The sequence below is a fragment of the Schistocerca cancellata genome, chromosome 2 (genome assembly GCF_023864275.1).
Source record: "Schistocerca cancellata isolate TAMUIC-IGC-003103 chromosome 2, iqSchCanc2.1, whole genome shotgun sequence".
NCBI lineage: Eukaryota > Metazoa > Arthropoda > Insecta > Orthoptera > Acrididae > Schistocerca > Schistocerca cancellata.
Window position 1 is genome coordinate 763038742 of NC_064627.1, and position 27983 is coordinate 763066724.

General features: G+C 43.2%; 1 protein-coding gene across 1 annotated transcript in view; it reads left to right on the forward strand.

The window, feature by feature from the left end:
• LOC126158346 (agrin-like) overlaps positions 1–27983 on the forward strand; it is a 566092-nt gene that overhangs the window by 334404 nt on the left and 203705 nt on the right. The window contains exon 5 of the mRNA XM_049916436.1: positions 553–789. Within this exon, the coding sequence (XP_049772393.1) occupies positions 553–789 (237 nt within the window). The remainder of the gene's footprint in view (positions 1–552; positions 790–27983) is intronic.

Below are 27983 nucleotides of genomic sequence, written 5' to 3' on the forward strand. Positions count from 1 at the left end.
GCTGCATGCCTGCAATAGCTTTAAAGATAGCTTATGAAATAATAAACACCGCAAATGAATAGCAAATTGTTGCTGTTTATAAAGTAAATTAAGCTGTCCTCAACACAATGTTTGGTTTCAGCACCGCAGCGCTTTACCATGATTTGTCGTACTGGATGTGGTATGCATTCGCCTTCCCTTAGCCTTTAAACTATGCTGGCAAGTTACCGGGAGACCTATAGTGTAACGTAGACTCCGAACGGCGGCGCAAATTGGTATTGTCCAACCAGTCATTTACAGACGTGAAAGAGGCAACAGGCGACGACGGATCTTTTGATTTATAATCGCACAATTTTCAATACAAGAATTATTCTCTCGACGTTAGGATCGTCAGTCTTTTATATGTTTAAATACTAAGTGATATAGAATTACTGTACTGATATAGATTACTGCTTACTGTAATTACAGATTACTGCACTGATATAGATTACTGTTGTCTGACCGCAGTCATAAAGCTGTACAGGAGAGGGACAGACATGTTTTGACCAGTGTTTGTGTGTGTATATGTGGCAGAGCCATGCGAGGAGGCGCCTTGCTGGTGGGGCGCGGAGTGTGAGTCGGTGGAGGGCCGCCCGCTGTGCCGGTGCCCCGAAGACTGCCCGCCACCGCCCCCCGACGCCGCCCCCGACGCCGCCCCCGAAGCCGCCGTCTGCGGCAGCGATGGCGCCACGTACGCCAGCGAGTGCCACCTGCGCGCCAAGGCGTGCGCCAACCGCGACGAGACGCGCGTCAGCCACCCCGGCCCTTGCGGTAAGTTGCATGCCTAACCGGTGAGCCCTATTTCTGGTCTCTGACACAGTTACATACACTGATGTGACAAAACTCATAGGATAACGATATGCGTGTATACAGATGCCGTTAGTAGCGCGTACACGAGGTACTAAAGGACAAAGCATCGGCGCAGCTGTCGTTTTCACTCAGGTGATTCGTGTGAAAAAGTTTCCGACGTGATTACGGCCGTACGATGGGAATTCACACCCATTGAACGCGGAATGGCAATTGGAGCTAAACGCATGAGGCATTCCACATCGGAAATCTTTAAGGAATTCAATATTCCAAGATCCACTGGGTGAAGAGTGTCCCGAGAATACCACGTTTCAGGCATTACCTCTCACCAAGGACAACGCAGTGGCCGACGGTCCTCACTTAAGGGCCGAGAGCTGCACTATTTGCGTAGAGTTGTCAGTCTAACAGACGAGCAACACTGCGTGAAATAACCGTAGATATCAATGTGAGACGTGCGACGAACGTACTCGTTAGGACAGCGCGGCGAAATTATTTAGTTAATGGACTATGGTAGTAAACGACCGACGCGAGTTTCTTTGCTAACAGCACGACATCGCATCCATTGCCTCTCTTGGGCTCCTGACGATATTAGGGGGATCCGAGACGACTAGAAAATCGTGGCCTGGTCAGATGAGTCCCGATTTCATTTGGTAAGAGCTGATGGAAGGGTTCAAGTTTGGCGCAGACCCCACGAAGCCACAGACCCAAGTTGTCGTGAAGGCACTGTGCAGGCTGGTGGTGACTTCACAATGGAATGGACTGAATGCTCTGGTCGAACTAAACCGATCATTGACAGGAAATGGTAATATTCGGCTACTCGGAGACTATTTACTGCAATTCACAGACTTCATGTTATGGATGACAATGCGTCATTTCACCGTCATTCTTCGCTATTGGTTTGAAAAAAGTGGAAATGAGCTGTTGGCATCATTGGCCAGAAGGCCCCTCACGGCGCTGCTCCAGCCGCCTTGCTGTAGGTCTTACTACAATCGACGCCACATTGGGCGACCTGCGCGCCGGATGGGGGTGAAACGATGCTGAAGACAACACAACACCCAGTCCCTGAGCGGAGAAAATCCCCGACCCAGCCGGGAATCGAACCTGGGCCTGTAGGAAGGCAATCCGTCACGCTGAACGCTCAGCTGTCTGGGCGGACATTGGTTTGAAGAACATTCTGGGCAATACGAGCGAGCCGCGTGGGATTAGCCGAGCGGTCTTAGGCGCTGCAGTCATGGGCTGTGCGGCTGGTCCCGGCGGAGGTTCAAAGAGTCCTCCCTCGGGTAAGGGTGTGTGTGTTTGCCCTTAGGATAATTTAGGTTAGTTTAAGTAGTGTGTAAGCTTAGGCACTGATGACCTTAGCAGTTAAGTCCCATAAGATTTCACACACATTTGAACATTTTTGAACAATACGAGCGAATGATTTGGCCACCCACTTTGCCCGACATGTGACATAATCTACAGGTCAGTTCGTGTTCAAAATCCAGCTCTGGCAACACTTTGCCAATTATCGGCGACTATAGAGGCAGCATGGATCAGTATTTCTGAAGGGTACGTTCAACGATTCGTTGAGTCCATGCCAGTCCAGTTGCTATACTACGCTGGGCAAAAGGAGGTTCGACATGATGTTAGGAGGTAGCTTATGACTTTCGTCACCTCATTGTATTCAGTGCTTTCTCACATTCGGACGAGAATGTGGCTCTCTTGAGGCGCCCAGGTTGACTGACTGGACGATATAGAAGGTCAGCCTCGCTACCTATTTGTGGGTATCCTTCGATTCATGTCCATCTGTTACGAGCTCAGAATTGTTTGTACCCGAAAACCCATTTATTACAGGACTTAGACAATATGTACAGACCGTGAGGTGCTCCATAGCCATAAAGGCGAAAAATTAAGGGCTTTTAGAAGATGATCTGTACAGACAGTCCTGTCCCTCCTGTCAGCCTGTAAATGGCATAATCAACTAACGTAATTTAAAAAGACCGCTGAAATCGCAGTGAAGATGACACATTTTTCTGAACGTCAGTTTCTAAGAAAAAATGATACACTAAAAATCAAAACATTATGACCGCTGCCCACCGCAAGACTGAAAGCCGCCTAGTGGCATTGACAGCATATGACGCGGAAAGTGTATAAATGGAACAGAGATGAATGAGGGATCATTCTAGTGACGATGCGGTGAAATCCGCTGACATAAGCGACTTCTACAAAGGGCAGATTTTTCTCACCCTGTGGTTGCGAACTAGAGTCTCGGAGACGGAAACTGGTCTGCTGTTCGAATTATACTGTAGTGAAACAACGAGTAGGCGACAAAGAGTTAGACGGTCACACCCGATGACAGAAAGCGGTGGTCGTAAGATTTTCCGCTATTAAATGCAGAATAGGCAGCGATCTGTGATAGATCTAACAACGGAATAAAATGTTGGTGCGGGCACAAACTTTTCGTAGCACACCGTCCACCACACATTTTTGAATATAGGGCTCCGCAGCAGTGCATCTATACATGTTTCCTTCCACCTTGACCAAACAACATCATTAGTTATGATTACAGTGAGCATGAGATCATCGATATTGGACTGCGGATCAGTGGAAATGTGTCACATGGGCGGATGGATAAAGTTTTTTGTTACACTGGTCGATGGTCGAGGCCAGCTACGTGGCCATCCACGCGAACGGCTGCTAGAAACACGCACTGCGCCACTAACACTGGGCTATGGGGGCAGGATTATGCTGTGGTGATAGTCATCTGGGATTCGATGTTGCCTATGGCAGTAATCGGAGGCTGAATAACAGTTGACGACTAGGTTGACATTATTGCGGACCATCCGTATTCCTTCACGCTTGATGTCTTCCCCGGCAGCGACGATTTCTTCCAGCAGGATAGGTATCGATCCACAATGCCCGAATCGTGTTACAGTGATCTGAGGAGCATTATAGTGAACTCGCGTTGTATTTGCCACCAAATTCGGCTGATCTGAACCCGATAGAACGTGGGAGACAGTTCGTGGGTCACAAACCACCGGCCCGTAATGTAGGATGATTGCTTGACCTACATGTAGAACATAGGGTGCCACATACCTCCAGAAACCTAGCAAGGACTTATCAAATCCATTGCGTTTCAAAGAGGGGCACGCTATTAAGCAGGTGGTCACAATGTTTTCACTCACCAGTGCACATTTCTGTTGGTCTTTGTCGTGAATCTGGGTTGTTTCTTCAGTATGTATCTCATGTCTGATCAGTTGCTCTTTATGTGTGGACAATATCTGCCACGTAGTTTTGTGTTGTCTGTAAATGGCAGACTGGCAGACGTTTGCAGCAGCTTATACTTCTGAGAGTTGTCCTTTCTAGTCGAAGTATATTACGAAGAAGGTGATTTTATGTAGGGTAAAGTCGTTTTACTGTCGTTCGTAACATTCCTACTGGGGGGCTACATACTCGGTTACTGGTCCCAGGTACGGCTTCCGTGAGGCTGGAACGGCTCGTTTCATATCTGAGGGCGACCTGCTACTGTTGCGCGCCCACTGGGGACCAGGCATTCTGTGCTCGCTCCGCGCCCCAATGGTCGCTGTTGTTCCGTCCAACATCCCCGTCACTGTGCCTACCTTGTAATCTGCCTTTCGAATCTCGTACTGTGGTCACCCGTGGTCAAGGAGTGCCAGCACGGTAGTTTAGCATGTTTGGTCGGAGGACGGGCTGCCCTCTGTAGAATAAAAAAAAATTAAAAAAATAACCAAGTGAAGTGTGAACAGTGCCAAACAAAATGTGGAAATAAAGGGGACAGCGTCTTCGACTAGTATTCAAAACGTACTGGGTCCCGGGTTCAAACGCAGTCATTGTTTACATTTTGAATAAAAAATCATCAGTAATGGCGGCCGAAGACTTTCGGCGTAAGAAGTCACCCTCATTCTGCCAACGGCCTTATCAAAAGAGGGCCGAGCAGTGGATAGACGTTAACGTCACTCTCCGGCATGAGGATGCAGAAAGCGATGGAAACCACTGCATTAAAGACACATAATGTGTATCCACAGAACATGTGGCCTGCAACTGAACGCGTTCGTGAGAGGTGACTGTGACAGAAATAAGGGAAACCAACAACGGAATAACATTCTATGAATCGGAGCTCGGAATGGCAGAAGTTTGAACGTAGTAGGAAAGCTAGAAAATCTGAAAAGGGAAATGTAAAGGCTCAGCCTAGATATAATGTGGCTCAGTGAAGTGAAATGATAGAAGATAAGGATTTCTGGTCAGACAATAATAATACCAACAGCAGCAGGAAATGGCAAAACGGGAGAAGGATTCGTTATGAATAGAGAAGTGGGACACAGAGTGAGTTAAGGTGAACAGTTCAGTGACAGGGTTGTTCTCATCAGATACGAAAGCAAATCAACTCCTGCAACAATAGTTCAGGTATACATGTCAACGTCGCAAGCAGGAGATGAAAAGACAGAGAAAGTAAGTAATGATGTTGAGCGGGTAATTCAATGTGTAAAGGGAGATGAAAATCTAATAATCATAAGACACTGGAAACCCTTTGTAGTGAAAAGAATTAAAGAAATGGTTACGGAGACTATAGGCTTCTCCGTAGTAAACAGAGAGTCTATTTGAGTTCTGCAATAAATATCAAGTGCTAATAGCTAATATTCTGCTCAACAATCATGAGGGACGGAGGTATACCTGGAAAAGACAGGGAGTCATGGGAATACTTCAGCTGGATTAATCATAGTCGAACAGAGACTTCTAAATCTGTTATTTAATTTTATGGCGTAGCCAGGTGCTGATATAAACTCTCATCACAATTTAGTAATGATGAAGAATAGATTGAAGAATAGACTTAAGTTCAAGAGAATCGTCCAGAAGAATCAGTGTGGAAGGAAGTGGGATACTGAAGTACTGAGGAATGATGATACTCGTTTGAAATTCGCTAAGGATATAGATACAGAGCTTCAGGGTGAGCATAAGGGAACAATTGACAGGTATGGGGGAAAGAAATACAGTAGAAGAAGAATGGGTAGCTTTGAGAGATGAAGTAGTGAAGGCAGCAGAGGACCTAGTAGGTAAAAAGACGAGAGCTAGTAGAAATCCTTGGGTAACAGAAGAAATATTTAATTTAATTGATGAAAGGAGAAAATATAAAAATGCAGTAAATGAAGCAGACAAAAAGCAATACAAACGTCTCAAAAATGAGATCGGCAGGAAGTGCAAAATGGCTAAGCAAGGATGGCTAGAGGACAAATGTGAGGATGTAGAGGCTTATCTCACTAGGGGTAAGATATATACTGCCTACAGGAAAATTAAAGAGACCTTTGGAGAAAAGAGAACCACTTGTATGAATATCAAGAGCTCAGATGGAAACCCAGTTCTAAGCAAAGAAGGGAAAGCAGAAAGGTGGAGGGAGTATATAGAGGGTCTATACATTGGCAATGTACTTAAGGACAATATTATGGAAATGGAAGAGGATGTAGATGAAGATAAAAAGGGAGATACGATACTGCGTGGAGAGTTTGACAGAGCACTGAAAGATCTGAGTCGAAACAAGGCCCCGGGAGTAGACAACATTCCATTAGAACTACTGACAGCCTTGGGAGAGCCAGTCCTGACAAAACTCTACCATCTGGTGAGCAAGATGTAAGGCGAAATACCCTCAGACTTCAAGAAGAATATAATAATTCCAATCCCAAAGAAAGAAGGTGCTGACAGATGTGAAAATTACCGAATAAGTCACGGATCCAAAATACTAACGCGTATTCTCTACAGACGAATGGAAAAACTGGTAGAAGCTGACCTCGGGGAAGATCAGTTTGGATTCCGTAGAAATATTGGAACACGTGTGGCAATACTGACCCTACGACTTATCTTAGAAGCTAGATTAAGGAAAGGCAAACCTACGTTACTAGCATTTGTAGACTTAGAGAAAGCTTTTGACAATGTTGACTGGAATACTCTCTTTCAAATTCTGAAGGTGACAGGGGTAAAATACAGGGAACGAAAGGCTATTTACAATTTGTACAGAAACCAGATGGCAGTTATAAGAGTCGAGGGGGATGAAAGAGAAGCAGTGGTTGGGAAGGGAGTGAGACAGGATTGTAGCCTATCCCCGATGTTATTCAATCTGTATATTGAGCAAGCAGTGAAGGAAACAAAAGAAAAATTCGGAGTAGGTATTAAAATCCATGGAGAAGAAATAAAAACTTTGAGGTTCGCCAATGACTTAGTAATTCTGTCAGAGACAGCAAAGGACTTGGAAGAGCAGTTGAACGGAATGGACAGTGTCATGAAAGGAGGGTATAAGATAAACATCAACAAAAGCAAAACGAGGATAATAGAATGTAGTCAAATTAAGTCGGGTGATGCTGACGGAATTAGATTAGGAAATGAGACACTTAAAGTAGTAAAGGAGTTTTGCTATTTATGGAGCAAAATATCTGATGATGGTCGAAGTAGAGAGGATATAAAATGTAGACTGGCAATGGTAAGGAAAGCGTTTCTGAAGAGGAGAAATTTGTTAACATCGAGTATAGATTTAATTGTCAGGAAAGCGTTTCTGAAGAGGAGAAATTTGTTAACATCGAGTATAGATTTAAATGTCAGGAAGTCGTTTCTGAAAGTATTTGTATGGAGTGTAGCCATGTATGGGAGTGAAACATGGACGATAACTAGTTTAGACAAGAAGAGAATAGAAGCTTTCGAAATGTGGTGCTACAGAAGAGTGCTGAAGATTAGATGGGTAGATCATATAACTAATGAGGAGGCATTGAATAGGACTGGGGAGAAGAGGAGATTGTGGCACAACTTGACTAGAAGAAGGGATCGGTTGGTAGGACATGTTCTGAGGCATCAAGGGATCACCAATTTAGTATTGGAAGGCAGCGTGGAGGGTAAAAATCGTAGAGGGAGACTAAGAGATGAATACACTAAACAGATTCAGAAGGATGTAGGCTGCAGTAGGTACTGGGAGATGAAGAAGCTTGCACAGGATAGAGTAGCATAGAGAGCTGCATCAAACCAGTCTCAGGACTGAAGACCACAACAACATAGATACTGAGATAAGGAACACCTCAATAGGCAGTTCAGTTGAAGAGGAATGGCCATCTCTAAAACGGGCAATCGCAGATGTTGAACTGTCAGATAGAGGAGCAAGAAAGGTAATTGCTGAGAAACCTTGGGAAATGGAAGAAATACCCAACTGATCGACGAGAGAAGTAATACTGGAATACTGCAATATAAATCCCTTAGGAATGAAATAAATAGAAAGTGCAGTGCAGCGAAGGTGAAATGGTTGCAGGAAAGATGTGCAGAAATCGGGAAGTGACTGTCGGAAGCACTGAGTCAGCATTCAGAAAAGTCAAAACAACAATCGGTGAAATTAAAAGGAAAGCTGCTAACATTAAGAGTGCGATGGTAATTCCACTTCTAATCGCAGGCAGAGCAGATGGGTGGAAAGAGTTCGTTGAAGGCCTCTATGAGGAAGAAGACTTGTCCGATGACTTCATAAAAGTAGAAGTTGGAGTTGATATGGAAGATATAGGGGATCCAGTATTAAAGTCGGAGTATAAAAGGGCACTGGAAGCCATGTGATCAAATAAGACAGAAAGGACAGGCGAAATTCCACAGGAATTTGTAAAATCACTGCGGAGATGAAAATCAAATCTAGATTTCAGTTGGTGTGTAGAATCTATGAGACTGGCGATGTACTATCAGTCTTCTGCAAAAATACCATCCACATCATTCCGAAGATAGCAAGGGCAGCTAAGTGCGAGAATTATCGAACAATCAGCGTATCAGCTCTTGCGGTTTGGTTTTAGGAAAGGTGAAGGCACCAGAGAGGCAATCTTCGCATTGAGCATGATAATAGAACTAAGACTGAAGAAATATCAGGACACGTTCATTGGACCCGATGACTTAGAAAAAGCGTTCGATAGCGTAAAACGGTGCCAAATGTTCGAAATAGGGGTGAGGGTAGACTGTATAGTCTGAATTTTTTTCCTTTAATAGTATTTTTATGTTCTTCATAAATTACAAAACCTTTAAGCTTTTCAGGCTAATTAATGCCACAGAGGCGTGGTCTTTTTCGAATGTACTTCTACCCCTAAAATCGATTCTGGTAGATCGAATCCAAGGTTTATGTTAATCCTGTATATTGTGTCCTTGTAGTGACATTTCCATAGAAACATTCATCCCCTGACACATATTTCTTTATATCTAACCCATAAGGAAACACCAGTTCTCATAGATTTAGCTTTAAAATTTTTTTGATGTAAAGAAATATTTTCTTAAGAAATTTCATCCCCTCTTTCGCCTGCTTAGGAGAGGAATTTCAAACAATCCTTTCTTAAACGCTGCCTTCAGTATAAGATGCACGCTCTCTCCAGATTTGTTTCCATCATTAGCGGTTTCGGTTGGGCAATGACGAGCCCTTGAATCATTCGGGCCCTATTTCACCCCCATAGCAGTGTAAGTCAGAAAACAGTGAAACACATACTTTCTCATTTCCAGCCGATAAGCCAAATGCCAATTTTCGTAGATTTACTTTAAAAATGCTTTCACAATTAAATATTTTCATAAAGTATTTCCCCACTTAGGGGTTGAGTTTTCAAAAACGCTGAAACACGCTTTTTTATTTGTAAACGAAAAGTCAAATACAAATTTTCATAGTTGTAGCTTTAAAAACACTTTAGTACTTCTTTAATAATGATTTACTTAAAAAATACTTTAGCTCGCTCGCTAGGGCAAAATTTTCAAAAGTGTTGAGACACTTATTTCTTTATTTCAGACCGAGAAACCAAATACCAGTTTTCTTAGATCTAGCTTCAAAATTGGCTTAAAAGAGAGATATTTAGAAAAAAGAAATTAAAAAAATCCCTTCTTAAACGAAGCTACAGAATAAAATCAACGCTCTTCTATCGTTAGCGGTTTGGGCTGGACGATGATGTGCCAGTCAGTCAAGACATTGCCTTTTACATACATAGATGTACAAGAGCCAAGAGGGGACAGTAACACTGGAAGGTCAAGAACGAAGTGCTCGGATTAAAAAGAGCGTACGATAGGGATGCTGTGTTCCACCCTACTGTTGAATCTATACATCGAAGAAGGAATGACGGAAATTTAAAATAGAAAAAAAGGTTCAAGAGTGGGATTACAATTGAGGGTGAAAGGATATCAATGATGAGATGCGCTGATGACGTTGCTGTCCTCAGTGAAAGTGAGGAGGAATTAAAGGATGTGTTGAGTGGAATGAACAAGCTAATGGATACAGAATATGGACTGGGAATAAACCAGAAAAAGACAAAATATAGTGAGAAGTAGCAGGAATGAATGTAGCTAAAAGTTTAGCATGAAAACTGGTGATCACGAAGTAGACGAAGTTAGGGAATTCTGCCACCTTGGAAGCAAAACAACCCATGACGGACGAAGCAAGGAGGAAATAAAAAGCAGAGTGGTACAGGCAAAGAGGGGGCTCGTGGCCAAGAGAAGCGTACTAGTGTCAGACATAAATTAATTTGAGGAAGAAATTTCTGAGAATATACGTTTTGAGCACGGCATTGTATGGTATTGTATGGACAGTGGAAAAACCGCAACAGGGGAGAATAGAAGCGTTATAAATGTAGTGCTAGAGAAGAATGTTGGAAGTTAGGTTGACTGATAAAGAGTGAAGAGGTTCTTCGCAGAATCGGCGAAGAAAGGAACATACGCAAAACACAAAAAAAAGGGACAGGGTGACAGGACTTGTGTTAATATATCAGGAAATAGCCCCGTGGTACTAGAAGGAGCTGTAGAAGGCGAAAACTGAAGGAGAGATTGGAATACGTCCAACAAATTACTGAGGCCGTAGAGTGCGAGTGCTATTCTGAGATGAAGAGGTCAGCGCAGGAGAAGACTAATTTCAATGGATTCTTTTACGATGGAATCCCAGAAATCTTGCATCTGCACCTTCATTTGGTCGAAATCATAGTGTCTCCTTTCCTTGCACCGCCCTGCGACCATCGACTCCAAAGTTCTCCAAGACGTGTGTGTCATGTGTGTTCCGTGCAGCGTTCTTCCACGGTTCCGAAAGTCTGGCCTACGTGCGACAGACCGCACTACCAGAGCGTCCGATACACTCCACACTTTGCCGGCAGCGGTGGTCTAGCGGTTCTGGCGCTGCAGTCCGGAACCGCGGGACTGCTACGGTCGCAGGTTCGAATCCTGCCTCGGGCATGGGTGTGTGTGATGTCCTTAAGTTAGTTAGGTTTAAGTAGTTCTAAGTTCTAGGGGACTTATGACCTAAGATGTTGAGTCCCATAGTGCTCAGAGCCGAGCCACTCCACACTTGTCGAGGCCTAAATCGTCTTTTACGCTACCCAGGAACCATTTCATTTTGACGGATGGGTAGAATATTCATCTCAGCCTTTACAGCTACGAAGTGTGACAGATACTCCTCATCAGAGTGCCAGCGTATAGATGAAGGAACTCCGGCCTCCCGGCATAAGCCCATCTGTAGCCCTGATGATAACTCGGTCTGCTACCATCTGCAATAAAAGTAGACCAGCTACTTGTAAATTGTTTTGAGTACCAAAGCTGAACTCACGCCCTATTAGATGGATCGACGTGATACAGGGTGTGTGACGTAAGAAGTAACATCCGTTTTATTTCCTTAAGGGTTCTAGATATCGAAACGAGGTTTCCCGCAATTGACAGTATGGCGAGGGGCACGTAACGTTTTGTGTGGATAATGCTCCGAACTGTGGTATCAACCGAGATACTGAAACAACTATGGCTTTTTTAATGGAACCATATACGAGGGTTGGAACTTAAATAGTGGCAACTATTTATTCACAATCGATACAAAAGTGTTATTTGTTTGTACCTGTTACCGTCCTTCAAAGTAGTCACCAGCATTGTGTAGAACCCGTTGCTAGCGATGTGGAAGGTGTAGTATACCGTTAGCAGTGTCTGCTCCGTTGATGGTGCGAATGGAGAGGGTCTACTGCCTGTCGAAACTCTGGAACACTTCTGAAGCGAATGCCACAAATTGGTTCCTTCATCTTCGGAATCAAATCAAAGTCACAAGTACTTTAAGTCCGGGGAGTATGGTGGATGGTAGAGTACTTCCCAGTCCCAGCGACCGAACAGAGCAACCACAGCTTGCGCTGTATGCGCCCGCGCATTGTCGTGCAAAATGACGGGTGGGTTGCGCAGAAAGTGTCGCCGCTTCTTTCGCAAATCTGGTCGCAGGGCATGCTCCAAAAACGAACAGTAACAATGTGAATTGACGGTCTGCCGTGGAGGAACTTAATGCGTTAGGATAACACCATCACATTCATACACGAGACGGCTCCATGCACACCATCAGCAGAACACAGGCTCTGCTAACGGTATACCGCTGGCAACGGGTTCTACACAACGCTGGTGACTACTTGGAAGGACAGTAACAGGTGGAAACATGTAACTCTTTTGTATCGGTTGCGAATAAATAGTTGCCACTATTTAAGTTCCAACCCTCGTACATTCCATTACTGCATTCAATAGCCGTTGGAAAGACAATTGCAGCGATATAGCGCTTGTCAGTATTGACGTTGAAACCTTTTGCAAAATCGTCCGAGAAATGCATTGAAATTGGAAAGCGATGCGACCACAGTAGGCTATTATGGTGTAAACACCACCAAGTGGAGCTCTCATGGCAGGCTCCGTCGTTATATGCAGCAAGATTGGCTTACGCTACCAAGACAAGCATCACTTCCTACACGACATCGACACAGGGTTGACTGTGATTTTTGTATGTGGAATTACAGCATGTTCTAGCTTCTCGAGCATCAGATGGGGCTTAGGAAAACTATTTCAAATGTGCGTACGTTTCCAGGTGGTTGTGGAAACAACCACAGTTTCGTCAGGTAGTTCAAAAATGGTTCAAATGGCTCTGAGCACTATGGGACTTAACTTCTGAGGTCATCAGTCCCCTAGAACTTAGAACTACTTAAACCTAACTAACATAAAGAACATCACACACATCCATGCCCGAGGCAGGATTCGAACCTGCGACCGTAGCGGTCGTTCGGTTCCAGATTGTAGCGCCTAGAATCGTTCGGCCACACCGGCCGGCGTCAGGTAGTTTTCCATTACCATTTCGATAGCATTTGTCTGACATTCGCCGTGTAAAAGAAGTATGTCTGACTTCTCCTCATTGGTGTACAACTCCGCATGCAAGAAATCCTGAAGCAGAAATGACTGGCCGATAGACAACACAGTTCCTGCTACTTCCGCGTAGCCGACAAGCGAACAGTCTAACGGCTCGATACATCGACGTAGGCTGGCATCAGCTGTTTACTACGCAATAGCCAATTTCGGCCGACTTGTTTTTCAGCTTCAGAGAACTGCTCGGATTCTTTTGCGAAGAAGTTCAACTTCAAAATTAACAATCATTATATCGCTGTAATAATCTTTTCAGGTGTTTTCGGAACCGTTAAAAAAAAGCATACCCTACTTTTAAAAAGGCATACTTGCTTCAATATCTAGAGCGGTAGAGAAGCTGAGATTCTACATTATATACTAAATTACGTGCCCCTTAGCTACTATCATTTGCCGGAAACCTCGTTTCGATATCTAGAACCGTTTACGAAACAAAAGGGGTTTTACGTTTTGCGTGACACACCCAGTATAGAAGTTCATCACTGTATATTACGACATAGATTCTCAAAACAGAAATGTCGAAACCATATAATTTGGCATTTTTAACAAATAAAAAGGATTAAAAGAAGTTTGCAAAACGGAAAATTGTCAAAAGTTGCTAATCGCTAACAGGAAAATATCGTGTGACGTAACGATTAACAGTTGTTAACTGGTATAGTTTAGTGTTGCTCACTTCATCGGTGAAATGCTCCCTAGTAGTCCCACGTTCCTCCAGTTAAGTTTTATCATAGATGGATTCTTCTCGGGAATGGGCCAATTGACATGTTCATTTCGATCCCGTAAGTTTCTTGCTATACATCTGTCGTAGAGAGGACAAGTACGGAAGTCATCGGAACGTCGCTTCGAAACGAACATATTACTCGGCTGATTTCCCGGGACGAATCCGTCAATGCCTGCAGTCGCACAAGGTTTCATCGCGGCCTCTTCTAATTCAGTCTATCAAACAAAGAGCGATAGTCTCTCATCAAATGTTTAAGCTTATGAATAGTCCAGAACGATGTCAACAAGTTGAATAGTAAATGCAGTATAGGCTATGAGCAGTGGAGGCTTGTACAGTTAGCCTATACTCCTTCTAGAGCTCTGGAAAGTTCTGCATTCCTCGCTGTATCAGCTCCACACCTATTAAAACGATATTTTTTTATGACGTCGGAAATGAGCACTGACCTAAGCTTGTTACAGTACAGTCCAGACGCTTCTAGAATGAAAAAAACAACAGTTACGAAACAAAAATCATTACCATAAGAAGAAAGGCAGTTCAGTCACAAAAAACTGTATAAAGATGTAATACATTAACAAGAGAAATCCAGAGGGACAGAGAACTCTTGCCCCTTTCGTCAGCTCTCATCCGGTTTTGTAAAAGTATTTCATATCACTGTAATTAGATAACAGCAGGTCAACGCGTTTTATATTTCAAAGAGATGCTATCTCTTTGAAACCCGTCCTTTTTAATATACGACAGCCTTTGTGTGACAAAGACCAAAATATTAGAAATGAAAACCTCTCTCTCAAAATATGAAATAAATTTAAATTAAAGCATTCTTTTTACTTTTCCTACAGTAAGGAACCAACAAGCTTCAACACTTGGTTTTAGTGATGGTTCAGTTGAACATTGCTCTTCAATAAAAATACGTAATTTTGCGTTAATCATTACACGAGTATCTCCAAAAGGTTAAAGATGCCAATCACGAAAAATTTGCGTTCCATATTTTGATTATAAATAACGTTTTAAAAAGTAAAAATATTCTATCGAGCATATAGGGATGAATATTTCCTGACACTTTACACGCAAGATTTTCTTTGTACGTCTGGTCTGAAGTTGAAACTATTTTTGATTTCTGGGCAGCTCGAACGCTGCGTTTTCGTCACGAAGAAAACGTGGAGCGTCGCAAATCTTCCGAGTTCTTCACTCTTTATTCCAAATCAGCACCATTAGTCACGACTCTTTAGACGGACGGATTCAGAAAGTGTCATTTGCGTGTTCACATTTCGGCGTTTTAAGCAGTTTGTTCACTAGATTATCAGTAAAGCGTAAAATATGAGATAAATATGTACAGGTGCTGCAATGCAAGAAGGAGATTCAATTTCTGGGACCAGAGGAATGCATACTTCATTATTTCCCTGATTCTGAAATTTCTTATTTTTAGCGAAGTTACCTCTGACGCTAATACGAAAAAAAAACAGTTCCTGAGTTTTGTTCTTTCTGGCTTTCACAAAACTTTACTGTGGTCCGTAGACATTTCCTCCCTCTGCAACAACCCAGATGCAGCCAAGAAAAGCAGGCAATATAATGATGCTGAGATTCAATTAGATCTACATTTCAAATTAAAAACGTGTACTCTTTTGTAAATAAATGAGAATTAGGATTGAGATTTCGTAATTCCACATAAGTATCAACTAAAAAATTCAGAAAAATAAAATTAACTTTCGTAGCCGAAAACTTGCTTACAGGTGATGAAATTTCCTTGTACAGGCTGGTCAGAAAAAGTGTGAAACTCTTGTAAGGGTGTTGCAGGGTAAGCTGTACTGAAAAATAATTCTTAAAAAATCCGATACGTTGCACCGTTTCCAAGTTAATTAGAATTGAAGTTAGCCCATTAGGTCGTCATTCACGAAAATTCAAGCGGCCCCTCCAGATTCGACGTCTTCGGTATGGTTTCCTAAAACCGAGAGCGATACAGAAATTGGACATGGGACGGTAGTAAGGATCGAACCCGAGCCAATGGCAGAGCAGTTTCGTGGCTATCATCTTCGCTATGAGAATTACCAACATTAATTGTATCTGGCAGGCCGTTTGTATTTGCTCTTGAATCGGCCTGATTGGCTAACCATTTGCATCTGCTCACTGAATTCATCCTTTGGTCTCCTTTCTAACCCTCCCCCCCCCCCCCACTTCCCAGTTCCCTCCATTGCTAAATAAACAATTATTTAATGCCTCAGAGTATTTCCGATCAACCGATCCTTCTTTTAGTCACTTTATGCCATAAATTTCTTTTTCTCCAGATTCCGTCCAGTACCTCATTAATTGCTTGATTTGCCCATTTAATCTTCTGCTTTTAACCATTCTGCTTCTAACAATTTCCTCTTTTCAGGAATGCATTTGTTGCTATTAACAGTCTATATTTTACATCCTCTCTACTTCAGCCATCATCACTTAGTTTGGCGCCCAAATAGAGAAACTCATCTACTGCTTTTAGTATCTCATTTCCTAATATAATTCCATCAGCAGCGCCTGATTTAATTGGACTACATTCCATTACCACAACAACCGATCTGACTGAGGTGTAATGTCCAAGCACAAATAAGAAGATTAAAAAATAGCATTGTACGTCTACATAGACTTTTATTTTGAGAGAAATCGTCTGATTCTCTTTGATTGCTACTAACCGTCCGTGACATCACGTTTGAGTCACTGAGCGAACATTTTGCCGGCAGAAACACTGGTAAGTAACTGGAATCGCTGCTAGAACACCATTTTCACAATGCGCATATGCTGGCCGGTTTGGACTGCAGCTCGAATAAATCCATTAAAACCACGCCACTTTATCTCTTTGGGCCTTTGTCGAAACTTTTTGCAAAGTACTTTTTATATGATCATCACATCGCGAGTGTTACGGTTGTGGCCGCTTCTCGCTTCCGGTTTTCCACTTGCTTTTATTCAGCCAGTCTCCTTCCTGGAGGCCTCTGTCCGCCATTACCTGATAGGCACTTTAAATACTTCCATGTGAGTGGCGGGTGTCGGCTCTTCCATCTTCCTTCTGGGTTCCAAATTCGTTTTGGCTACCTTCCGTCATCCATTCTCTCTACGCGTCCGAGCCAAAACAGCTGTTTTGTTTCTGCTGCATTTATCATCTTTCTGGGTGCGATAATCCCTCTTACTGTATTATTCTTCACGCCACAGCTTCTTGAAAAGTACGCGTCGAGTACCAGTAACAACTCTCTCTCTCTCTCTCTCTCTCTCTCTCTCTCTCTCTCTCTCTCTCTCGTAGTTCATATGTTTCTGCGTCATATACAGCAATACCTTCAACAATTAATTTTGTAGATGGCTTGCTTAGTCCTTTTTGTAATATTTCTATTCTAGAGAAAAGATTTGAGATGTCTTATTGCTCTTCTCCTTGGCCTATTTAGTTATTTACGTAAACATTTCTTTAGACAGTGAATGGCAGCGATACTCGCTATCATATCCTATGCTTTTGTTAGTTAAATATCTGCTGCTAAATAATCATTTTGTGCATGTTAATTGTCAGTCCCCATTCTTCGTATTGTTAGTACAGTTTTCGCAGTATCGTCCTTTTCTCCGGTTATTATAAACTGATCAACAGCAACGAGAACGGTACACAAAGTTTTTTTCTGCGGTTATTTCCATTCCGCAATACTTTTTCGCCGTCTCTTAAGGAATCCTCTAAATAGATGTGAAATTTGCTTAGCACCATAGAGCATCCTTGTTGAAGTCCTCTGGAAACTATGAATGACTGTTAAACTATGTTTCTTCCGTTAACCGAACTAGCACAGCGTGCACAAAATTTTGTATAGCTTTAAAATACGTGGCCGATACGTCCCGATTTATCATGATGACTGAAAGCCTATTTCGTAGAACAGTGCCGTAGGATTTCTGCAGTCCACAAGGGCTAAATGAGTTTCTAGCGCTAAGCCCTTGGCGCCTTGTTTCTCTGCGAAATTCCATAAAATAAGTATCCCACCTAAGCATGAAGATCCCAATCTAAATCCGTTCTTCTCTTCTGAATCATGTATTTGCATCTTTACCCTGATAAACTAAACTGATTTACCTCCATTCACCTGGAACTTAAAGTCCTCTTAAGCATTTGTTGTGGATTTTCGCCAAGATTTCATATAGCATCACTGGTTCGATATCTACGCTACTTTGGCCCTGAACTTTGTCAGTCTTCACTTATTTCACATTTTAAGCAACTCATCGGGTGTTACTGGTGGGATATTCTCCACTCTCCAGTCTTCATGCATTGTGGGTTCTAAGAAACGGACCCTGTCTTCGGTAAATAATGTATAATAATGCGTTATCTATCCTTCAGTGCTTGTTACACTAATCCCAGCATGATCTGTATTTTGTGTTCTTATTGTCGTGAGGACCTTCTACGGTTTCTCTGCATGGGCATTTACCATGTGCTATGTCTTCTCTAGCTTTAAATCATGCCTCGTTCCTGGCTTTACTTACAACCTACTGGGCCTCTTTCCACTTCGCCTGGTAACAGAAGTTCTTCGGATTTCATGTTTTTTGTGTGAAACCTATAAACCAAACCCCCTGACGCTATCAACCATAGAGGACATGTGGCTGCCAAGGACAACTCCTTTAATCCTCCGCCCAAGGTCCCTGTGAACGCCACCTAGTCATCACGCCAGCACGCGACGAGGTCAAAATTAGCAGCCTAAATTTCTCTCCAAGTACAGTGCTTGGTTTCGCTCGAACCTGACGCCTCGCCAACAACGCGTTAGGTCCGGTACCATAAAGTCGGACTGCAGACAGTATCATACGTCCGACAGGGTTACGTATTTGCTCCTAAATTTCATTCATTGTATGTCAATGACGTGAGATCAGTTCTGTCCTATTGTAAGTACCACAAGCATGCTGATAACATCCAGTTACATCTAAAAAAAACTTGAAGACAGCTGTCGAGAATTTCTATGCTGACATACGTGCACATTCAAAATGGGCTCAGAATATAGGGCCAAATTTCAATCCATCCAAAACCCCGGAGGTCCTGGTTGCTCATAGTAGACTCATTATCCCGAAACATCAGGAATCCTTACCATCTTTAATCCTAAATGGGTCGTATATTAGTTTCTCTCCCTCAGAAAACAGTCTAGGAGTAATAACAGATGAGGAGCTAAACTGGGCTGAGCACACAGCTGCAGTGTACAAAAAGATATCAGCAAATCTCAATGCCTTAAAAAAACATGAACCGCTCATCCCTTTTGAAATGACAAAGAAAGTTATACAAGTACTTGCACTTATACTGTTGATAACAACGATGTTATCCGGCAATGTCTTTTTCAGGAACCCTCATGATGCCTAAAACTGGCGATGAATGCCTACATTTGATATATGTGTGACGTTCGACTCTTTGATCATATTTCAGCATCTTATGCACAGTTATCCTGCCTATGTGCAGATAAACGCAAAGATTTCCTTCTCCCCAACCGCCTTGTCAATGTACACCGTTCCCCATATACACCGTGTTCAATTTATCTCTAGACATTGAAATATCTCGAAAACTACACATCGGATCCAAACGACTGATAGTTAAAATTTGTTCGGTTGGAAAGGGACATCCATTTATACCAAATGCGACTGCCCACCCTACCCCATGTGTGGGGTCGGGGAGCAACCTTTAAATCTTAAATGAGAGCCCCCATTTTTATTACAGATTCGGATTGTACGGACAAAAATACATAAATCTGGCTTGAAACATTTTTTTCGTTTCGCGACAGATGGCACTGCAATCGGAAAAATCAAAATGCTATCCAATAACACTTGAATTAACCCCCCACCTCCAAGCTACGAGGGTTGGACAGGCAATTATTTCATAATTTTTAATGGGAAACCCTATTCTCAACGTTGTATTCCTCCAGGGGGACTGCTCGACGCGCCACTGTGGCCGTGTAGTGAACTACGACTTATCGCAACAGGTAGTGCAGTCACACTTAAAAGTTAGAAACAACTGCCTGTCCTATCCTCGCACTGTGGAGGTGGGCGGTTAATTCAAGTTTCAGTGGATTGAAATTTGTAACAGAAGATTTTCTACCCACCTTCTTTTTTTCGATTACAGCGCCATCTGTCGCGTAACAAAAAAAAATATTTTGGGCGAAACATGTATTTTTTCCGTAGAATCCGAATCTGTAATAAAAATGGGGTTCCCACTTAAGATTAAAAAGTCACCCCCCCTCCCACTCCTCCCACATACACACACGCGGGGTGGGGTGTGGGGCTGAGTTTGGTATCATGGGATGTCCCTCTCCGAGACGAACAAATTTTAACTATAAACTTTTTGGATCCAATGTGATGTTTCCGAGATATTTTAGTGGAAAAATGGAAATGAGCGTTTGGCGTCACTGACCGAGAAGCCCCTTACGGGGCAGGTCCGGCCGCCTTGATGCAGGTCTTTTTACATTCGACGCCACTTTGGGCGACCTACGCGCCGGATAGGAGTGAAATAATGATGAATACAACACAACACCCGTCCCTGAGTGGAGAAAATCCACGACCCAGCCGGGAATCGAACCCGGGCCCGTAGGATGGCAATCTTTCACGCTGACGACTCAGCTATCGGGGTGGACGAGATATTTCAATGTCTTCATTTAAACGTCACCCACCGTATGTCTCTTCGACCTCGATGCTCTTGTCTGAACCACACAGGAGAAACGCGGTTTGCCATCAGAGAAGAACCCTTTCTGTCCCAATCCATCACTCTGCCTCTTTGCTGAAGTCCTTTTCAGCAGCAGGAATCTGACTCTGAAACAACTCCCCTCACTATACCAGAGAACTGAATAACAACTCCAGCTTCAAAAGACAGTTAATAAGATATTTACTAAAGCAACAATAATGCTGTCATTGTTTCTGCACGCACTCGCTACCTCTTAACAACTAAGTATCCTTCTTCCCAACTAGATGTTCTTCATTTTCAGAGCTCTCAGATGCTGCAGTCTACCTGAATTTACTGTTCCAGTCTATCTAAACTTCCTTCCCTTGTAACTCGCTATTTCATAAAATACCACTTTTGCACTCTCCTGTACGGACATTTTGCGTTTGCCGCTGTTATATCGTGTGAAAAAAAAGTGAACCGGCCAGAAGACATGCTCGTATGTTAACGTAACTTCATACAAGTACGCAGCATCGGCGGGTATCTAAATGACTAAGGGTGGAAATTCTCTCTGACAGGCAGAACAGCCTCCAGAGTTCACTAGTGTTGTCCGTGTTTAGTGTTGTTACCAGGCCCGGTAGGATACCTAAGGGGCGAGAACAGCGTCAGATGTAGAGTGATCACTGAAGGACAGAGAAATGCGGCGTAATCGTATGGGGCAGCGTTATCAGCACCAGACAAAATTTGAAAAGGACCTCATTGTGCGTCTCCATTCATGCGACTGGTCGAATGGTGCAATATTGAGATTTGTGGAGCACTTGGATGAGACAGTGGCCCGATGTTGGACTGCATGGGAACGTGGGGGCAGGAATAGTAGTTGTTAAGGTTACAGTTGTTCACAGCAAGGGAGCATGACTGTACTGTGCAGCAAGCATATATCAACCCCTTCACATCAGCGCCTGTAATACGAAAACAAGTGAAGGACCTCCCGCAACATTTTGTGTCATCTCAGACAATTGGTCGGAGACCAGCAGCAGCCAAGCTAAAGAATCATCGTCTCATGCGCAGGCTGATGTTGGCGTCACAACACAAACGGCTGATGGGCTGGTGCCGCCACCGGGAACCATGGACTGCTGAAAAATGGCGTCGCGTTGTGTTCAGCAATAAATCACGATTCTGCACTACCCCGGATGTCCATTGTCGGCGAGTAAGGCGGTGCCCTGGTGAGAGGTCCATTTCTTGCAGTTTTTTGAAGAGGCACAGTAATGTCAGTCCTGGCGTTGTGGTGTGGGGAGCCACCAGGTCTGACGTCAGGTCCCGACTGGTAGTGACTGAGGGAACTCTGAAGACACAACTGTATTCACATTCACGGATATCCAGCATTCTCGAGTCTTAAATGCCATGCGACAGTATCGTGGTGCTGTTTTTCAGTAGGGCAACGCTGGTGCACATACGGCACGCTTCTCTATGAACTATATGAGTACTTTTGAGGTACTGTTGTGGCCAGTAAGATACCCAGATCTGTCTGCGGTAGAACAAGTGTGGGTCCAGCTAGGCCGTCAACTCTGTCATAGTGTCTGTCCAGGATTTCAAGGACCAGTTCTAACAAATGTGAACTAGCTCGCCTCTGGATAGGATACAACACCCTGATGACCCCTTCCCAACCGAATCAGTGCTTGCAACGTCATATTGATAAGTGGGTTCCTACTACCGTGCTTTGGAAATTTGACCCAGTTTTTTAATGAATGGAATAGCATTACGTACCATCTCAACCCATGAAGTTTAATTTCGTTTCCTCCTACTCTTCAGGATGCTTCACATTTTGTAAGGCAGTGTACTGTCATTCTTACTAGCTGTCACCCAAGGCTATGCTCGCATATCGGCAGCTTTGTTAATATGAATGGTGCTAAGTAAATAAGCTATTGTACAGGCAGTAATGTCAGCTGCTCTCAGGTATCTGACTGTTCGGGTAAGCGTAGCACGATGCGGCCCCCACCTACCGTCCCACCATTAGGTGTGGCACGCATAGAGTGTTGCTGCCGAATGGTGCATGCGGATGGACATGAGCAGCTGTGCGCATCTACGCATTGTGCTATTTAAGTGGCAATATATATTACAATGTGTACATTATGAAAGAAATTTAATAATTTTTTAACTTAGTTTTTGTTTACTGATGATAAAATGTGTTCCATTCACTTCTTCACACTTTTAAGGGTGGATTTTTTTTTTTTTTACTTTTTAAAATATCTGTGTTCGTCCTCAGCATTCAAGTTATCTCCACACCAAATTTCATCAAAGTCGATTCAGCGATTTAGTCGTGAAAAGGCAACAGACTAACACACTTTCACATTTACAAAACTTCATATTACGATATCGTTTCTCCTGTGATCCGATTTTGATCAAATGAAGCCTGTATGTTCCTCTGTTGCCCCAAACTACCCTCACTTTACCTGTCAAAACCCCATGAAACATCGGCTGGAAATTTTGGAAACCAGCGTTTTCAAACACACAATTAGACAGACACGAAGGTTTTAGATGAAATTTGATTCTCGATGTCTTTTTTCTTTATGATCCAATCCTGATGAAATAACGCCTGTACGTTGCAAAAATTGTTCAAATCGCTCTGAGCATCTGAGACATCTGAGGTCGTCAGTCCCCTAGAACTTAGAACTACTTAAACCTAAGTATCCTAAGGACATCACACACATCCATGCCAGAGGCAGGATTCGAACCTGCGACCGTAGCGGTCGCGCAGTTCCGGACTGAAGTGCCTAGAACCGATCGGCCACAACGGCCGGCTCCTGTACGTTGCGTCAAGCTACGCTTAGCTTATGTGTAACTGTAAAAGCGCACTGTCTCACAGTCCTTTTGGACGCGCTAATCTCAAAAACTACTTGACAAATTTTCTTCGTGTTTTCACAGGTGACATGAGCATGGTTTGCCGAAAAATATATGCTTTATTTCATCAAAATCGGATCTCGGACAAAAAAAAAAGATATCGTTGTTTTGTTTTATCTAAAACCGTGTGTCCGTCTGTTTGGACACGCTAATCTCCAAAACTACTTGACAAAATTTCGTGTGGATTTCAGAGATATCTTGGGCATAGCTTAGAGGAACGTATAGGCTTAATTCATCAAAATCGGATCACGAAGAAAAAAGATTTAAATTTCATCTAAAACTTGTGTCCGTCTGGTTGTCTGTTTGTACACGCTAATCCCCGAAACCACCAGACAAATTTTCATGGGGTAGTGGAGTAAAGATAGAGATAATTATTATTATTATTACTTCTTTCCTTTCTCAGACGTTATGTCTGGTTAAAAATGGAAAGTGACGCAGACCTTGATCAAGCGTGACTTCCTTTTAACTGTACGGTATATGTTACATTGCATTTAGGAACTTTCTTGTAACTGAACATGTATCAATAATTACAGATTTCTGTACCTGTATATATACGTTTGGATGTAACTGTATTGCGTTGATGTACTGGTGGATATTGTGTGGTATGACTCCTGTAGTTTATAGTATAATTGGTATAATGTCAACTTTATCCTGATGCCACATGTCCTTGACTTCCTCTGCCAGTTGGATGTATTTTTCAATTTTTTGTCCTGTTTTCTTCTGTATATTTGTTGTATTGGGTATGGATATTTCGATTAGTTGTGTTAATTTCTTCTTTTTATTGGTGAGTATGATGTCAGGTTTGTTATGTGGTGTTGTTTTATCTGTTGTAATGGTTCTGTTCCAGTATAATTTGCATTCATCATTCTCCAGTACATTTTGTGGTGCATACTTGTATGTGGGAACGTGTTGTTTTATTAGTTTATGTTGTATGGCAAGTTGCTGATGTATTATTTTTGCTACATTGTCATGTCTTCTGGTGTATTCTGTATTTGCTAGTATTGTACATCCGCTTGTGATGTGACCTACTGTTTCTATTTGTTGTTTGCAAAGTCTGCATTTATTTGTTGTGGTATTGGGATCTTTTATAATATGCTTGCTGTAATATCTGGTGTTTATTATTTGATCCTGTATTGCAATCATGAATCCTTCCGTCTCACTGTATATATTGCCTTTTCTTAGCCATGTGTTGGATGCGTCTTGATCGGTGTGTGGCTGTGTTAGATGATACGGGTGCTTATTATTATTATTATTGTTATTATTATTAGCGGCAGCAGGGACAGCAGTAATTGTAGTACTGTTAATATTAACATAACTTCTTCGGAGACAGTAGTATTACATTAGTTTACATATATTAAAATCTGTTACACTGATCAGCCAGAACATTATGACCGCCGACATATTATCGACATAAACATATCTAGGCGGTAGCAGCGTCACCTGGGGAGGAATGACTTCTCGTAAGGCACACGCACGATGGATTCAGTATCAGTGAGCGTACCGCCCTTGTGCAGAATGGGGGAGGCGCGCGATCTATCTGAGTTTGACCGAGGGCTAATTGTGATGGCCCGGAGGATCGGCATGAGCATTTCGGAAACTGTACGACTTGTCGGGTGTTCGAGAAGTGCTGTGATGAGTGTTTTCAAAAAGGTGGCGGAACCAAGGTGGAACCACCTCCAGGGGTCGCGGCATTACAGATGCCACACGACGTAAGCTGCGCAGACTGTTGAAACAGGACAGGCGACGTGCCGGCCGGGGTGGCCGAGCGGTTCTAGGTGCTTCAGTCCGGAACCGCGCGACCGCTACGGTCGCAGGTTCGAATCCTGCGTCGGGCATGAAAATGTGTGATGTCCTCAGGATAGTTAGGTTTAAGTAGTTCTAAGTTCTAGGGGACCTCAGATGTTAAGTCCCATAGTGCTTAGAGCCATTTGAACCATTTGAAAAGGCGACGAACTGTGGTGGAACTAACATAAGACATTAATGTTCGGCAGAGCACAAATGTGTCTAACATACTGTGGTGTCACCGCCAGACACCACACTTGCAAGGTGGTAGCCTTTAAATCGCCCGCTGTCCGTTAGTATACGTCGGACCCGCGTGTCGCCACTATCAGTGATTGCAGACCGAGCGCCGCCACACGGCAGGTCTAGAGACACTTCCTAGCACTCGCCCCAGTTGTACAACAGACTTTGCTAGCGATGGTTCAGTGACAAAATACGCTCTCATTTGCCGAGACTATAGTTAGCACAGCCTTCAGCTACGTCATTTGCTACGACCTAGCAAGGCGCCATTACCAGTTACTATTGATACTGTAAAACATGTACCATCAAGAGCGATGTTCACCATTTATGGATTAAAGTTAAGTATTCCAGCAGCAACGTACGTTTTTTGCTAAAGTCTAATTTCCTTGTCCTGTTCCAGACCTCACGCCAGCCTGCGTGAGCTAAAACGCGTGCCTTTCGGCTTCCTCTCATACAGGGTTGGCTCTCTTGCCAATCCACAACACATACAGTGCACCGAATACTCCTAAGGATGATGCTCCGCAGCCGATGACCCATGCATGCGCCAATATTAACACCACGACATCGGCGACTACGACTTAAATGGGCCGTGACCATCGGTACTGGACGCTGGCGCAGTGGCAGAGCGTTGCATGGTCTGATGAATCCCGATGCCTTCTTCATCATGCCGATGGGAGCGTGCGAATACATCGTCTTCCAGGGGAACAGCTCCTTGACACCTATACTGCGGGGTGGAGACAAGCCGGCGGCGGCTCCATTATGCTCTAGGGAACATTCCCATGGGCATTCATGGGTCCAATGGAACTCGTGCAAGGCACCATAATGACCAAGGAGTATCGTACACTGGTTGCAGACCACGTACACCCTTTCCTGACGATTACGTTTCCCGGCGGCAGTGGCATTTTTCAACAAGATAATGCGCCATGTCACAAGGCCAGGAGTGTGATGGAGCGGTTCTTGGAGCACAGTTTCGAATTCCAGATGATGTGCTCGCCTCCCAACTCGCCAGATCTGAATCCGATCGAACACATCTGTGATGTAATTGCACGTGGTGTCAGTCATCACACCCTCCCCGTAATTTATGGGAATTGCGTCACTTGTGTGTGCAGACTAGGACTGTTGATATTTTTAAAACCATCATGAATCCGATATATCGATAATTAAAATGTGTTACTACCTGTTCTCGATATATCTAATGATAGAATCGATATACATAGTAGGAAAAAGTACTGACATATGGGGACATTAAAATATCGGCTGCACATTGTAAATAATCTTGTGTTCTTAATTAACAACTGTGTACATGGTGGTTTTTCATGCAATATTTCATTCCAGTTGATGTCTCATACCCTATTCTCTTATTTTTTCATTGGCTTCATATTGAAATAAAGGTTTTTTCTTTCTTGATGATGTAGAAAATAGTGAGCTGAAGTTAAACGTTGTAGTTTCTTTTGGTGGCGCCGAGCGCCGATTACCTCAGGATTCCCTGTCACACGTCTGCACCCGCCACAAACACCAATCTTGTCATTTAGATTCTTGTTCCTCATTTTCAGCAACTCTTTTAGAAGAATGCCGATGTGAAGAAATAGCACACTAGCTGCGTTAAATATTGTTTTTCGGTGCAACTGGCGTGTTATTTCTTCACATGTTGTTATTCCTGTCACACCTACACCCCCCAGAGCAGACGGACTTCCTCTTTTGTGCCACCTACATTTGCTTGACACAGTCGAAGAGAAAGACTGTAGGTGACGAAAGCTCAAAACGTAGTTAGGCTCCTTCACACAGTGAAAGTTAAATTAAGTTCTACAATTTCAAGAGAACAATTTTAAATATTTACCGAAAACTGCGAAAAAAGTATAATATAAAATAAAAATATCGGCACTGGATATTGCCATTTTAGTATCGACATATCGATATATGTAGGAAGAAACTATCGCCGATATTTATGGATATTGTCTGGGGAAGATATCGATATACCAATATTTTATCAGCATTGCTACTGCAGATGTGACGCCAACTCCACCCAGCGACCTACCAAGGCCCCATTTCTCCCATGCCATAAAGCGTCGCCGCTGTTATCTGAGCGGAATGTGGGCACACCGGGTATTACGTAATTGGTCATAATGGTCTGGCTGGTCGGTGTATATTAATACGATTTTATTCATATTTATCACATTAAAATCATTGTTATCTGTTAAGTAACAACACTGTAAAGAAATACTGTATGTATGAAACGCTGATGTCAGAGAGAAGCTAGACACTAATTTCACAAGTTAAAATAAATAAGTACACTGTGAACAGCAGCGGCCTTACCACAGAAACATGAGGTACGCTGGACGCCGCCTTTGCTTCTGATGCCTCCTCATTGAGAACGACATACTGTTTCTCTCCGCTAATAAGACTTCGATCGATATGTGCGGATACTGAGTATGCATGTGTTTTGATTTCTCGAATAATGCCCAGAGTAACAGAGAGTGTGACGTAGAGTAAGTTGTGGTCGAGGCCCACGAGAAAGACGGGCCGCGGCGCTTACGTCACGAAGGTAGTTCTGAACTCGCTCGCTCGCTCAGCTCAGCAGACAAAATGCGTTTCTAAACCTGTTAACGCGCAGCTGGGGGTGTAAGTACTGACGATAATTGCATCTTCCACTGGAATCTGCTATTATGAAGCTGTACTGATTAACAGTACTACATCAAAATTTAAGATCAATACTCGATATAAATGGTATAACGGCTTGTTTACAGCAGTACT